The sequence below is a fragment of the Drosophila takahashii genome, chromosome 2R (assembly GCF_030179915.1).
Source record: "Drosophila takahashii strain IR98-3 E-12201 chromosome 2R, DtakHiC1v2, whole genome shotgun sequence".
Taxonomy (NCBI): Eukaryota; Metazoa; Arthropoda; class Insecta; order Diptera; family Drosophilidae; genus Drosophila; species Drosophila takahashii.
The window spans coordinates 21,725,446-21,740,236 of NC_091679.1; the positions used below are offsets into that span (position 1 = coordinate 21,725,446).

General features: G+C 47.6%; 1 protein-coding gene across 6 annotated transcripts; it reads right to left on the minus strand.

The window, feature by feature from the left end:
• Positions 1 to 1,201: 1,201 nt before the first annotated feature.
• Np (serine protease notopleural) lies at positions 1,202 to 14,455 on the minus strand. Of its 6 annotated transcripts, none has more exons than XM_017149931.3 (9): positions 14,387 to 14,455; positions 9,412 to 9,631; positions 6,092 to 6,249; positions 4,441 to 6,022; positions 3,813 to 4,226; positions 2,581 to 2,758; positions 2,368 to 2,520; positions 2,028 to 2,299; positions 1,202 to 1,969 (listed from the first exon to the last, which is right to left on the minus strand). In XM_017149931.3, exons 2-9 carry the CDS (start codon positions 9,629 to 9,631, stop codon positions 1,806 to 1,808), a joined length of 3,141 nt encoding a protein of 1,046 aa, XP_017005420.2. In that variant the 5' UTR covers positions 14,387 to 14,455; the 3' UTR covers positions 1,202 to 1,805. The 6 variants fall into 6 exon arrangements, with proteins under 6 accessions (XP_017005420.2, XP_017005418.2, XP_017005419.2 ...); XM_017149929.3 differs by having other exon boundaries at positions 14,362 to 14,453; XM_017149930.3 differs by having other exon boundaries at positions 14,383 to 14,448.
• Positions 14,456 to 14,791: the final 336 nt, after the last annotated feature.

The window sequence follows — 14,791 nt, forward strand, 5'->3', positions numbered from 1 at the left end:
CCGAGCGACATGTCCCGAGCGAAAGTGCCCATATTGTATTCGTGCAAAAGTATGCAATAGCTAGAAGGAAGCGTTTCCGACCCCATAAAGTATATGTACTCTTGATCAGGGTCACTAGCCGAGTCGATGTAGCCTTGTCCGTCTGTCCGTCTGTATGAACGCTAAAGCTAGAAGGTTACGATTTTCCACACATATTCTTGGGCCTCCTACGCAGCGCAAGTTTATTTCAGCCGAGTGTCATGCCCCCTCTAACGCTTACAATCGCCCACTAACGATTTTAAAATGTGTCCTGCGCCCATATCCTTAAAGATTTCCGAGAAAAGGACCATTCATTAAAAAGTTATACGCAATTAAAATTGTTTATATATCTATCTCCCTCGCACTCCCTTTAGCAGAGTTACGCTTATTATATAATAGGGGCACCAACCCGAGTACAGCGATCGCACTCCCTATAGCTGAGTGACGGGTATTAGATAGTCGGGACACAAACCCGACTATAGCGATCTCTCTTGTTATACCCGATACTCGTAGAGTAAAAGGGTATATTGTATTCGTGCAAAAGTATGTAACAGCTAGAAGGAAGCATTTCCGACCCTATAAAGTATATATATTCTTGATCAGGATCACTAGCCGAGTCGATCTAGCCATGTCCGTCTGTCTGTCTGTCTGTCTGTCTGTCTCGCTTATATACGATTTTAAAAATTTCAATATTTCGGAAAAGTAAAAATGCAGTTTTATTGTGTTTATCAATACCTATCAAAATGTAGAAGAATTTTTTAAATCGGATCATTCGTTAAAAAGTTACGGCGGATCAAAAGTTTTATCCCCATCTCCTTCGCACTCCCTTTAGATAAGTAACGGGTATCTGATAGTCGGGGCACCCGACTATAGCGTTCTGTTGTTTTTTAAATAACTTTTACCAGTTCAGCTCAGTCAGAAATTAATTTTTAAGTCAAAAAAACATCGTTTATCGAGGAAACGTCGATGTTTTCTTCACCTCTACAATATACCCTTTTACTCTACGACTAACGGATAAAAATATTATAAATAAGATTCGGTCCTTAAAATTCGTTTCGACATTCTTCGAGGGACGACTGGCTTACGCTTATCGATATTCATTTGTGGAGGCTAACAATGCGATTTAATTCTCAGGTATTTGCTTAGATGATCGAGCTGTGAAAAAAGGCACCTACGAAATGGGTTGGTTTTAAACGTTTTAATTGAATTAATTTTGTAGTGCATATGCTGCTATAAATAAATAATTACAGTAAGTTATAAAATAAAATTACAATAGCTTCTGCCGCATGGTTCGATTCCGGAAGAAGCGACTTACGTGATAATGATGCCCTACCGAAGGACCCAACAGACGTTGAGTCCCCTAATTTAATATTGTATAGGACTAAAGCTAAGTGTAAATGTTATGCAATAATTTAGAAAATTATGTACAGCAAATGGGAATAAATTAGGAGTCCAATCGATTAATACGTTACAAGAGCCGTGACTGCAACAGTGATCTATGGTTAATCACATTCACTAACTAGTTTTAGGGCTAGGGCTAGGCAACGCTAAGTGTTAGATTACGATTATGACAATGGGAGTTTCAGTTTCTGGTTCAGTGGTTGCTGTGCGGGCAGGTGGAGGTAAATGGTGGCAACTGGAATCGTTGCTCGGGTTATGGCCAATCTGATCCTGTGATCTCTCCATAACCGGAGCACGAGTCCGAGTTTCAGTTGGATTCCGATGCCGTTCAAGGGGAAGACGGGCTAGGCATTCACTAAGGATCTGGCCGCGGCGGGATCTAGAATCTAGAACTGCAGAATCTGGTTGATCCAGTCCCGGAACTCCGAGATGCGCGTATACACGCCCGGCTGGTTGGCCTCCGCACAGCCGATGCCCCACGAGATGACGCCTCCAAGCTGGAATCGCTTGTCCGCCTCCCTTTGCAGCACCATGGGGCCACCGGAATCACCTGCGAAGAAAGATAGACGGGTTCACAGAAGTGCCTCCAATCACTGGCCATTACTCACCTTCGCAGGAGTCGTAGCCGCCCTTCTTCCAACCGGCGCAGATAAATATGTGCGGTATGTGCTCGATGTAGCCCGCGGAGCGGTACATGGACTCACAGATGGTGTTGTTAATCACGGGCACGGCCACCTCCTGCAGAACGCTGGGCAGGGGTCCGTCCTCATACAGGCGGCCCCAGCCGGTGACGAAGGCAGTCTGGCCAATAAAGTTCTCATCGTTGTCGGGCACGCAAACGGGAATGATGTTCGGCTGGAAGACGACGGGCTCGTAGCACCTGGGAACCGGGAACCGGAAGTTGTAATTAATAGTGCCTCCTGCGCGGGCATATGGGGCATAACTAACCTGAGCAGGGCCAGATCGTACTCGAAGGTGCGCGGATCAAACTGCGGATGCGAGGCGACGATCTGCACACGTCGCTCCTGGTAGCCGTAGGGCTCCTCCTCCTCCGCCAGATCGTACTCGCCCAGGCGCAGCAGGAGATCAGAGGGTGGCACACTGAGAAGTGACACTCGTGAGCAATGGTTTTGGAATGGGGAACGGCCATCGGTTACTCACTTGTCCACGCAATGGGCCGCCGTGATCGCCCAGTTCTCGTTCAGCAGGGCAGCTCCGCACTTGTGCAGGTAGGTTGAGGTGCGCCACTGGCGCAGGGAGATCTGCCAGGGCCAGCGACCAAAGGCGGCATTAGCTCCTCCAACAATACGGGGCTCGGGGAACATGCGGCGACCGCAGACTGAAGCAGGGAGAGCAGATTCAGAGTGGGATCTTGGTTAATAGGCCTGCTTTAGGTCACAATTAAAGTAATGGGCCCGCCAGGGCCTTAAACATTTTAATCACTCCGCCTGGCACTCAGTCATTTCGGCCGCAAATGTAATGTGCTTTGGCCAAGGAGGCGCATCAGCAGCCCAGTCCTTGCTTTGGCCAGCCGCAAGGCAGGCAGTCAGCGGCCTACTTTATGGCCAGCAACTTGTCTTGGCCCGAACCAAACCGAACCGAGGCGATCTGCACCGCAGCGCGACTCGTTTCGATTCGTGCATCAAGATTGCTTTTGCCGCCGCAAATCGGTCAACGGGCTGCAGGGAAGAGAAGCGCGGGATTGGCTCGTTTTTGGTTGTCTTTGGCAGACGACCGACAACGTGACCCATGCGGCACAATGACCGACGCGATCCCATACACGATGCAGTCATTATTGTAAATGATTGCTGTAAAAATTGTTGTGGACTGCGTCTAGCAAGAGTCCTGCTTAGGAGTGTTCTTGCACGGAGAAAAATGTTGGGCAGCTCATCAAACTTTAAGGTAATGTTGAAGGAAGGGTAAATAAATTTATGTTAGAATTTAAGTACAATTTCATGATTGAAGCCCAGCCTTTTCATCCAAAAACACTTTTGGATCGAAGCACTTTTAAATAATTTAAACATATTATATAGTCGCTTATAGTTTTAACATTTAAACAATGTAGTTTAAATCAAGGATTGTAGTTCACAAGGTTAATGTTAAGTTTCAAAGCTTTGACTTAGACTTAGACATTCGATGTGATTCCAGATATGAAAGAGACCCCCTGCATAAATACAACTGATTTGGTTGTGCTTTCTCTCTGTGTAATCATTTATGAGCTGGCCCAGGACAGGATCTCGGAAGATGTCTCTGGTTCTTGGCCTTCAAGGCCAGCGTTTAGCCTTCAAATTGAATTTAATGGCCACGCACGTTGGCTTTGTCTTATGGCCAAAGTCAGCCACGAGGTATTAATAGATTTCTCCCTGCAGGAAACGGGTTTTCTCGACACTCACCTTCCTTGTAATCGACGCCCTCCAATGCATTGGCGGGTGCCACGGTGGTGGTGCCTGTAGCCTCGATGGTCGTTGTGTTCGGTTCTTCGCCGCTATAATCGGTGGTTTCAGCTGTGGTTGTTGGGCTGCTGGTGGTGCTAGCGATACTGCTAGAAGCCACCTCACTGCTAAGATCAGTGTAAGATGATGTAGATGATGCTAATTCTATGCTGCTCGCTGGTGCCTCTGTGGTTTTCACTGTGGTTGTCGGTGCTGCAGTGGTCGTAGAGGGTGTTGTTGTTGTTGTGGGCCTTGCTGTGCTGGTGGGTTTAGGTGGCTTTGTGGTCTTCTGCGGCTTACCCGGGCCGTGGGTCTCCACCTCACTGACGCTGGTGGCCACCGAGATGACCACTTTGTCGGTGGCACTGGGTGGAGCTGTGAAAGGATATAGAGCAGCATTAGCAAAGCCATTGGGTGCACTGGCAAAATACACTTTAAAAGGGTTTATTTAAACTTAAAAATGTCTAAAACCAAAAATTACTTGTTTTTAAAACTTAATTGTAATCTAACTTTAAGTCAAGCATAGAGCAATCTTCGGTTAGAAATATTATTTGTTTAAGCTATTTAGCTTTAGTGGTTCAAGACTCACCTGTGGTAGCCGATGTTTTGTTCGTCGCTTCAGGTGTTTCGGTGGCTAGGGGTACCCAATTTGAAGGTGGTGCTGGTTGCCAATCATTTGAAATGCTGGCGTTGGTCGGTGGCTCAGCCTCCACATCTGTCCAGGTAATCAGGCCGGTCTTTTTGGTGGTTGTCGTTAAGGGTGCACTGGTTGTTGCCTCGGTGGTGAGCACGGGTCTTGCTGTAGTTGTAGTTGTGGTGGTGGTTGTTGTTGTTGCTTTTGTGGTGCTTGTTGTAGTAGCCTTAGAAGTGGTTGTTGCTGGAACTTTTGTTGTTGTGGATTTTCGAGTCGGTTTTGGTGTTGTTGTTGTAGTGGTTGTTGTTGTCGGCGCTGTAGTGGTGGTGGTTGGCCTCTTTTTGGTTACCAAAGGAGTGGTGCTAGTTGCTGGCGTCTTCGACGGGCTGCTGCTGCTGGATGAATCTGTTTCTACAGTGGTTGTTGTTGGCTCAGCCAGCAGAGCGGGAACCTTCACAATTTCCCCGGTTGGTTTTGGTTTGGGTCGCGGAGCTTGAGTGGTGCGTTCCGGCTGCCTTGTTGTGGTACGGTTCTTGGTCACTTCATCTCTAAACACGGTGGTTGTTGATGTTGAGCTGGAGCTACTGCTACTACTACTACTGCTGCTGCTCGTCTGAACGACTGGCCTGCGAGCTGGTAAAGTGGTGGCTGTGGTGGCTGTGGTGCCATTCGCAGTGGTGCTGCTACTGGCCAGACTGTCGGCCGGCTTTCGTGTGGATTGCGTTCCACTGGCGGTGGTTGTTGTCGAACCGACTGGCTTTTTTGCTGGCGCTGGCCTTCGGCTGGAATGTGTTTTATGCGGCTTTGCAGTGGTGGTGCGCAGCGGCGGTGTTGGACGCTGGGTGCCTGCGGCTGCCTTTGTGCTCGTTGTTGTGGGTGGAGCTGCTGTTGTTGTTGTTGTAGTCGTGCTAGTGGTTGTTGTTTTGCTGGTTGTCCTGCTGGCTACCGAGCTGCTCCCTGTCGGTCTTGTGTGCCGCCTGGTTGTGGTTGTTGTAGTCTCCTGCAGGTGGGTGGGTTCAGTCACCGGCGGCGTCGTGGTCTCCACAATTTGGAAAGTCACAAATTTGGTGGGCACCGAGGTGGTTTCAATGCGCTGCTCCACAACCGGAGCGGTGGTTAGCACCGGTCTGGCGGTGGTGGTGCGGCGGCGTGGTGGCTTAATGGTTGGCGTCCCCGTCGTCGTCGTGGGCACCACGTTGGGTTTCAGAGTGGTGCGCACCACAAAGTGCGAGTTCTTGTGGGTGGTGTGGGCCAACGGTGGGCGGCGTGTGGTTGATAGCGAGTGGTTGCTGGTGGTGCGGACAGGTGCCGGCTTGGCGGTGCTCAGGTACGACTGGGTGACGTTCTTGAGCAGCTCGTTGGTGGTGTGCTGGTGGGTGGTGCTGCCACCACTGCTGCTGCTGGAGAAGCTGCTTTCGGTGGTAAGCTTAAAGAGAGCGCTGGTGGGCAAAGTGGTGGACTCGTGGGCAAAGTGGGAAATGGTGTTCTGGTCGATGCTGTTGTCGTTGATCTCCGGCGCGAAGAGCGAGCCTTCCTCCTGGTTGACACATATAAAATCAAATGAAAAGGATCTGTGGTTACCTCGGGGGGTTCACTGTTTACTCACCTTCATCGCACAGCACGAGCCAAAGTAGAAACGATCGATGCAGGTGCCCAGGTGCGTGCCATTCTGCTTGATGCAATCGATGGCAAACATGCAGACTCCAGAGCGTCCCGACTTGCGAACGATGCAGGGCAGGTGACGGATATTTCGACCAGATTGGACTATTAATAGCAAGATAATTACCAGAACAATCAGTATAATGGTAACACAAAATAACGATAATAGTGATGATGATGATGATGGTGGTAAGGGGCAAAGCAAATAAGATTCCTATTCTGGTTCCACCGACTCGAATCGACTGCTCCACACCATTTCCGTTTGCTGCGGCGATTAACGCCTTCGAATTTGTACGCCAATTTGAGCCAGGCCTTTACCGTTAGGCAAACAGTTAACACAATTGAAAATGAAGTGGCAACAAACGAAGACGAAGACGAACACGAACATGAGCCCAAAGCCCAGCACGAGGAGAACCCATAAAAGCCGCCAGATCGCTGAAGGGCGTCATCATCACCAGGCCAAAACATACACATAAGACCGCCCGATGAGGCAACAGTAGCCCATCCGCATTATTGTTATTTATTTATGATTTCTGCTTTTCTGCGGCTGCCGCTTCTCCAAGAACCGCCAGCATCGTCATCATCGTCATTGTGTAATCGAGCCGAGAATTATCCAAGAGCTCGAGCTTTGAACTTGTATAATTACAGGCAGCAGCACGGGGCCAAGAGTTATTTGTGTTTCGGGGCTCTGACAAATCGCGGCCAGGGACAAAAGCACTTGGAGCAGTAAGTGTGTCCGAAGAAAGCCCAGTCGGCGGTCCTGATTCCCCCTTTTGGCCATAAATTTACTTAACAAGAGAGCAGAGGCATTTCAGGCTTAACGCTGAAAATACTCGCACATAAATAAGCCACTTTGCTTGACTTCTGCTGCTAAACGTAAAGAAAACAAATCGGGTCCGCTTGACTAAAGCGATTTTTTAAATACCTCTTTGGAAAGCATTATGGAGGTGCGAGTTTTGGATATTAATTTTACCTTGGTTTTTATAAACTGCCGTTTACTCTTGGACATATTATAAAATATTGCACGTAAATTATAAATATATATGTTGGGCAACATACTACAGACAATTGTATGGCATTCCGCAAAAATGATTTTGAATGCCTTGCAAAAATCTCTACTCAAGGAATTAATTTAAATTTTAAATTTTAAAAAGGCTTCGGAAATTCATGTTGGGGAATTTAACGCAACCCCAAAATTTAATACTGCCACCTTTCTAGAGGGTATTCAAATAAATATTGCCCACTGCCTTTTTGGTGTTTTGCGTTTATTGAACTTTAGCCGTTAAAGTGTCGCGCATTTCTTATGCAATTAACACGACATTCTCGCCAGAGCTCCCCGAGGCATATGAGTTTCCATGCCTCGAAGGCGGCGCAAAAACAGATGACTCAAGGCACGAACTTGCGGGCAGCAGAGCCGAAAACGAAAATCAATCCAACGAAAAGTGGATTCAGCCCGAGACATTGTCACGTTCAATAGATCGTGGCCAAGAACCGGCAGCGGTTCTGTTTGCACTTCGTTTTGTGGCTTTTTGGGTCAACAGCTTAGCATATGTTTCGCTAGCCGCTCGCCTGGCCTACCAAACAGCCAGAATCGAAGGCGGCGAAGTGAGGGGCGGATAGAGGGAAACAGACCCGCATTGCAATGTAGGAAATTCGTTTTTGGCATGCGAATGCGGCACCACATTTTCGTGGCCCGATTGTGGGTGAGTGGCGCAGCGGCTTAAGTGGGTCAGCGTCAGGCCAGAACCGAGGGTCCGGTTCGATCCCCGGGCTCGTTGCCTTGTTTCCCTTTCACTTGCCATCAAATTTACTTTCCGCTTTCTGCAGCCGCCTCTTCCCGTCCCCGGGTGTATCTGTCTGTCTGCCTGTGTGTATCCATATTATTTATATTTTCTTTGTTGCCGCTGCGGTCCAGTCGTAAACATGAAATGCTCGCCGGCACACGCTTTCTTGTCAAGAGTGCGAGACCGAGTATGATTCCGATTCCGAATCTGATTCCCGGTCCGCGTCCGAGTGTCCAAGTGTCCAAGGGGGACTGCGGACTGCGGAATGGCCCGACTGGCGGCGGTGGTTGCTTATTTTATGGCAACATTCTTTGATGGCTGACCTCAATTGCTTTTGCTCGCTGACGTTTGCCAGTTTGGCTCTTTGGCCAGGCCAGCCTCGGTTTATATGAAAGTTTCGTAGTTTTATTTTCATCTTTCCGCTGGCCGCTCAAAGGCTGCGCTTTGTTGTCTTTCTCGCAGACAAATTGGCAGCTGTGTGGGGCCGCAGAGGAAGTGCTAATAGCGTATAAGTTTGATTCTTAATGGCTATGACCCAATTAATCTTCGTTCCCGGCAACGCCTGTCTCTATTGTCATTAATTTTGATTACTTTCATTAGAAATGCTCTGGCTCTGTCGCTGTTTCTGTTTCTGTTCTCAATTTGGTCTCACTGCGAACGAGTTCGTCGCTTAAGTCTTTTGTTTTCTGCTGCCCATTTCTGGTCTTTTTGGCAATAAAGTTTATTGCTACCAGCTGCTGTCATCGCGAGATCATCAACCATCTCCAACCAACCATGAACCAGACTTTAACCATATTTTCCTAAGCATGAAGTTAAAGATCCAGAAACTATTCAGAATATTAAAAAATGTCTGCAAGGGATTAGAAGAATTAGGTATAGGTTTATTCCATTACTTAACTTTTCTATTTATTGGAACTTAAATGTTTTTAATATATACATTTTCTTTAGATAAATTTTATTTGTGAGTATTTTTGACCGATCTTTTCTACTGTTAAAAAATATTGTGTACTTATTCATGCATTCAATAAAGATTCAGACAAAGTATATCTATGCTTTGGTTTCTAAAAATGAATCACGTTTTTGTATTATTATTAAAACAATTTATCTTCACTTCTCATAGTTATTACTCCATTTCAAACGTGCTTATTATATTTTCTCAAGTTTCTTGTAGCTTCTGGTTGAAGGTGGGGCTACTTGGGATATGATTTTAATTCCATTGTAATCACAGTGGATGCTCCCCCTGGCTGTGCCTTCCCGAAAAAAACTTTTAATTGTCTACGTGAGAGAAAGTGCTGGAGTTCTTGGGAAGCAATGTAGAAGAAAGGGCCTGCTGGGATCGGTATCTGCATCTGCAGCCGAATATCTTCCCGCTGAGTAATTCCAGCTAAGCGAGAGCGTCAATTAGCTGACACCCATAAACTTGATTTGGCCGATGATTCAATAAGGGAAGTGAGAAGTGAGATTCGGGCACTCGGGTACTTACACTGTGCTAAGCTGGGATTATCCACAAAGACGGGACTGGCGTCTATCGTCAGCAGCAGCAGGCTGCCCAGTGTGAGGAGGCTGAAGACGAGGCTGGGGCGTGGCATCTTGGCCGGGGTTATCGCTGATGAACTACTTTTTTTGGGGGTCAGATCTGAGGCTTCTACCGCCCTTGCTGCTGTGTACGTATAGGTGTCTGTATCCGTGTGTTGTGCACCCATCTGCAAAAAGAGTATACAAAACTATAAGTCTTCAGATGAGTCATGGGAAATGTGAAACGTTTTTACGGCCCTATTCAAATTGATAACTAAACGAATCTATATTTTTATACACCAAACCAATGGGCACGGCCCAACAACCACAAGGGAAAAGAAGCGGGCGAATCAGAGGAAGCAGCAAGTGCGTAGAAGCAACACGCTGCCGCTGACTCAAGTAGGTGAAAGTCTGTCTCCGGTGACTTGCATATGCAAAAACGGGGAAAAATGAAACAAAACACAGAAACAGAAACCGAGCAGAGCTAAATTTGCTAGGGCAGACGGGGCGTATGTGTAATATGCCGGACTGCTGGTTTAGTCATGCCTAAAATGCCCCAAATGGAAAGCAAAAGTGTGTGTGCATAGAAAGCGATCCAAACGGGAATCGTTTAAGTGATTGTATAATCTGTCCACCGTTTATATAACCGTGCGGAAATGCACTTAACCCCAGGTTCCCATTCCCATTCCCAGGGCCCAGTTGCCAGTTGCCAGCTGGTTCTCATCCCAGCTCAAGTCGGGGTTCAACACACGCCTAATTGAGCCGGAGTTCGATCTGGCAAAGAAAGTTCAGCGCTGGGAAATGTACAGAAACGATGACATAAACCGGAGCAATCAAAGAAAGCGAACCAATAACTGGCGACAACAAATGATGATGATGAGTTGGCTGGAGTTAACTGGACCTGCTCCGGGATCCGATGACAAGGCGCGTCTATATGAGTCTATGTCTCGCATACTTGTGCCCATGCCCGGAGGCATCTTGCGGTGACAGCACATTCATTGATCGAGCGTTCTGTTCGGTTCTGTTTGGCTTGGTTTCGCTGGGTCTTTCTTTCAGTCACGATTCTGCAGCGTTGAGAAATTAGCTGCGTTCGCGGGAAAAGGGGCAAAAGAGTAACTCTTATTGTTAGCGACTCTTCTGTGAGTTGCGTAATACGGTCGTTGAACCTGGCCGAGAGGAACTTGGAACTCAGAGCTCAGAAAATAGCTTTAATTAAGCCCGAATGCTAAATCCGTATCGGGAGTCCGTAATCAAGACCGGAAGCCATAAAACATATGCAGGCGGGTTGCCTCAATTAAGTGCTGGATTCAATTCGCATCGAATCGAACACCATTGTCTAGCACTACACATTCGATCGCAAGTCCAGTTCCACGATTGTTTGGCTTTTCGCAGCCTCAAAAATGTTGGCCAGCTATTTGTGTATTTGGGTCACGTTCAGACCATATCGGTATGCGTATCTGTATAATTGTGTTGGCGTTCGCGGTGTGTGCAAATTAACATGAATTTCTGAGAGCGATAACCAGAATACGCCTGGGAAGAGCGAGATGTGGCCGGATCTGGGTCAGAAGCAGCGGATGATTTGCATGATTTCCATCGGTTCGGCGTCGGGCTGTCCGGGGCTGTCCCTCCAGCTCCACCTCGCTTTATGGGCAATTAAGTAATTTCCACTCGCTACTCGATACAAGTGACAATTTCATTTGCTCGTTAAAAGTGAAATTACAATTTGTTTTGTTTGTTATTAAAAATACATTTTGCTGAGTTTGCCCTGGGTAAAAGCGAAAGCCAACGAATTTCTTTGTGGCTTTTTTAGTATTTACCTAAAAGAAAAGTGAAATGCCAGCAGCGGCTTGTAATTTCAAATGCTGAACAAAAGAATTATGCCATTTGCCGTGGTACAACTAGTTCGTCAAAAGAAAACACATACACATCGACTATGTTTCTAGTGTAATCAAATAAGAAGTGCGTCTCGCTTGGCGCTGCTTTCATTTCTGCTTACCAAAAACGGAGCTCGGAGAAATTTTGTTTGTGTGTTTTACTTTTTACTTTTTTTCGTATTGTGTCCACTCAGCTGCGGGCAGCCATGGCTCAGCAGTTCGGTGTCTCCGGGCTACCTGTGCCCAACTGTCCCCCGTTTCATTAGCCGAAAACGAAAGACTCTGGGCACAAACTTGATGGGCAGGCGTGCGCATCGCCTGTCGCGGAGCTGAGGGCCGGCTAATTGTTTCGGCAGCTGCATTTGCAGGTTCAATGCAACCATCAACGGCAATTTCTCAATTGCAAATGCCGAATGCAAATTACAATAATTACGCCGAGCCATTTTATGCTACTCTACGCAGCCTCATCCTATCATCCCATCATCATCGGCCTGGCAGGAGACGTGCCCGGCGCAGGCAAACCTGTATAAACCAGAGCGGCCCCAGAACGTGAAATGCAAATAACGCAACAGGCATCCTACTGCCAGATCATCTGTGGCCGCAAGACAAACGTGCTGCCCCCTCCGCTTCCCCCATTCCCGCCCTGCTGTCGAGTGCGTTTTAGACCAAAGACAGGCGGACTGGCAGGCCTCCAACAATAAGGAAGAGCCGTGTGTGGTTGGGGCTTAGTCGACCTATTGCTACTGATCTATCAGGGGAAATAGGTGGGGTTTTAGAACTTGAAAGCTGAAGTCCTATCTTTGAGGAAATAAATGCCCCAATGGAATTCTTTTTGAAATGTATATAATTTGAAAAGACCAAAAGACACACAGTAGGACTCCCAGTCCATGCAACCCGTGATACCCTCGCCCGGCCATTGGCATAACCACGATCAGACCAGTTCTTTAAACCGAAAAGCAAAAATCGTTTGCCAAGGTGCAGCGGAGGCTGCGGCTGCGGCTGAGATGCTGGAAGCTGGAGAAGGCAAAGTTCTGCCTGGTCTCTTCTCAGCGGCCGAAGCAGAAGCAGAAGCAGAAGCAGTCGCAGCGCAATTGAAACACTTGTACTAAGCTGCTGCTGTTGCTGCTGCCAACAAGCCGCCTTGGCTTGCTTGCATTTTACAGGAATTTCAATAAATTTCAACACAGAAGGAGCGACTTTTGCTTTGGACTCGTTTCTGAGCTTTGGCCGTGTTTGCGGCGCTTGAACTTGCTGCTCTTGTTTCACTGCCTCTGCTGGTGCAGTTAGTTGCAGTTATGCGCATCTATCGGCTGCTGTATCTCGGCATCTGTATCTGTATCGGAATCCCAATCTGAATCTGTGGCTGCATCTGTATCTGTGGCCACAGTGGGCTGGCGCTTAATTGACTTGTACGCGGTAGAAAGTGCACAGCTACTTTGGGCCATACACATACACACACAAAAGCCGGCGTATCTGGCGGATGCGTATCTTAGTCTCGGATCTTTTGCATTTACTTGCGTTGGCTGCCAGTTGACGTCGGAGGTTCGGTTCACTGCGGCCAGCTATTTTGGGTCATTTCTTTTAATTCGCTGTTACCATATGAGTGTTGTTATAACTCTCAACTTCGTGGCTGGCTTAGTTTTATGAGTTTCTTCACTTTTCGCTTGTTGGTTTGACACTGGCTCCTCTCTGGCCTTTTCCGGAGTTCTACCCTTTGTTTTATGGCAAAAAAATCACACAAAGCACTGTTAGCCGGCTGGGAAAATCTGTGTTTCCCGAGATTCGTTTCCTTTCGGCTTGTATTCTTGCACTTGAACTTGCCTCGGGACTTTGGGTCAGGCCAATTATTTCACACACACACACCACACTCGTTTTGGGCCCCGCAGACACACACACAGAGTCGCGGAAGACGGAAGACGAGCAGAAGACCAAGTTAAGAGCGCGACAAGTTGCGCACGTCTGCGGAGTGGAGCTCACACAAAAGATCCACAAACCAGGTGAGCCAGGTGGAGTCGCCTCTGCCGCTGCCGCTGCCTCTGCCCGCTTCGGCTGAGATTTGGCCACGCCGGCAGAGCTGAAGAAGTTGGTAAGGCGAAATTGGTAAGTAAGCGTAAGCCAACTCTCTCGCTCGCTCCGGCTTAAAGCCAAAGGCAAAGGCAAAGCCTCCAACATGTGCGCATGCGTGCAGTCGGCGTCGACTGCGCTACGCGCATAACGGTTTCCATTAAGGCCAACACCGAGAACGGCCAAAAGCTAGGCGCTTTTTCTGTTTCTGTTTCTTATTCAAATGAACCTCTCTCTCTTTTGGCCACCTCTCTCTTTTTGAGGCGGCTCACAGCTGATTGGCGGCAAAAGGTGTTTGGCGGGGGGTGGGGGTGGGGCTGTAGTTCGGGGCTAACAGCGCTTTCACATTAAAATAGCAAGAAGCAGAAGACAACAGAGCGGCCAACGAACACACACACACACACACTTGGCTGGCTTTTTCTTTTAATATTTTGTGGTGCAAATGAGTTTGTTTTTGCTGCCGCTTGCCATTCTTTGTTGTCACCCGTGTGAGTGTGAGGACCGCCGTTTGTTTGTGCTTTAATTTATGCACGTCGTCAGGTTAAGAAAGTCAATCTTTATTATGCTGGAGCTTACAGGCAAACCTGTTGGCTGATAAGAATTGCAGGGCGACTTCCTTTACTTTGAAGTATTTGTCTGACAACCATAGGGAAACAGCCTCTGCTCTGCGAAAACCAACACTTTTCGTCTGGAAACAAATCAATTTTTTGTCAAAGTCCTCTACATAATTTATATTTCTCTTAAAACCCTCGGGAAATGCACTTTCTAGTTTGTTTACTCCTCCAATAAATGCTCTTATTGCATTCATCGGTATTCACTTCATAAATTATGCCAGGACCGTCACAAACACTCATCATTAGGGTTCATGAAAAAGCCATTTAGCTGCCAAAGAAACCCAATTATAAATCACACAAAAATCGCGTCTCACAACATCTTTGTTTAATGAACCAAAGCCAGGCAAAACAAAACGCAAAACGCACAATTAACTATCAACCACTGACTGACTTGGCGATGACGCGTGTCTTTGGCCGTTCCTTGAACTCGAGAGACCTTGACACTGGCGCTGCTCCACGGCAACTGAGGACTGGAAACCCAAGCGATCCCCGATTCTTTGGTCAATTGCCCGAAGAAGTGGATGCCAATGTGGATGCTAAGAGCGGAGAGATGTGGCTGGCGACTGCTGAGAGAGCAGCTGATAAGCTCCTTCATCAACTACTGTCCCGGTGCTGGGGCCTCTGCCTCTGCCCCTGATTATGTTATTGAATTTTGATGGCACCGCCATCCACATGATGCCCAGTCGTGATTTTAGTTAGTGGCTAGTGCCCGGCGGAAGTTGGGCTCATTAGAAATTCAGCCCATGCGCCGCATGTGGCACCTGTTGCATGGACCCAGTTACTCTAAAGAGTTTGG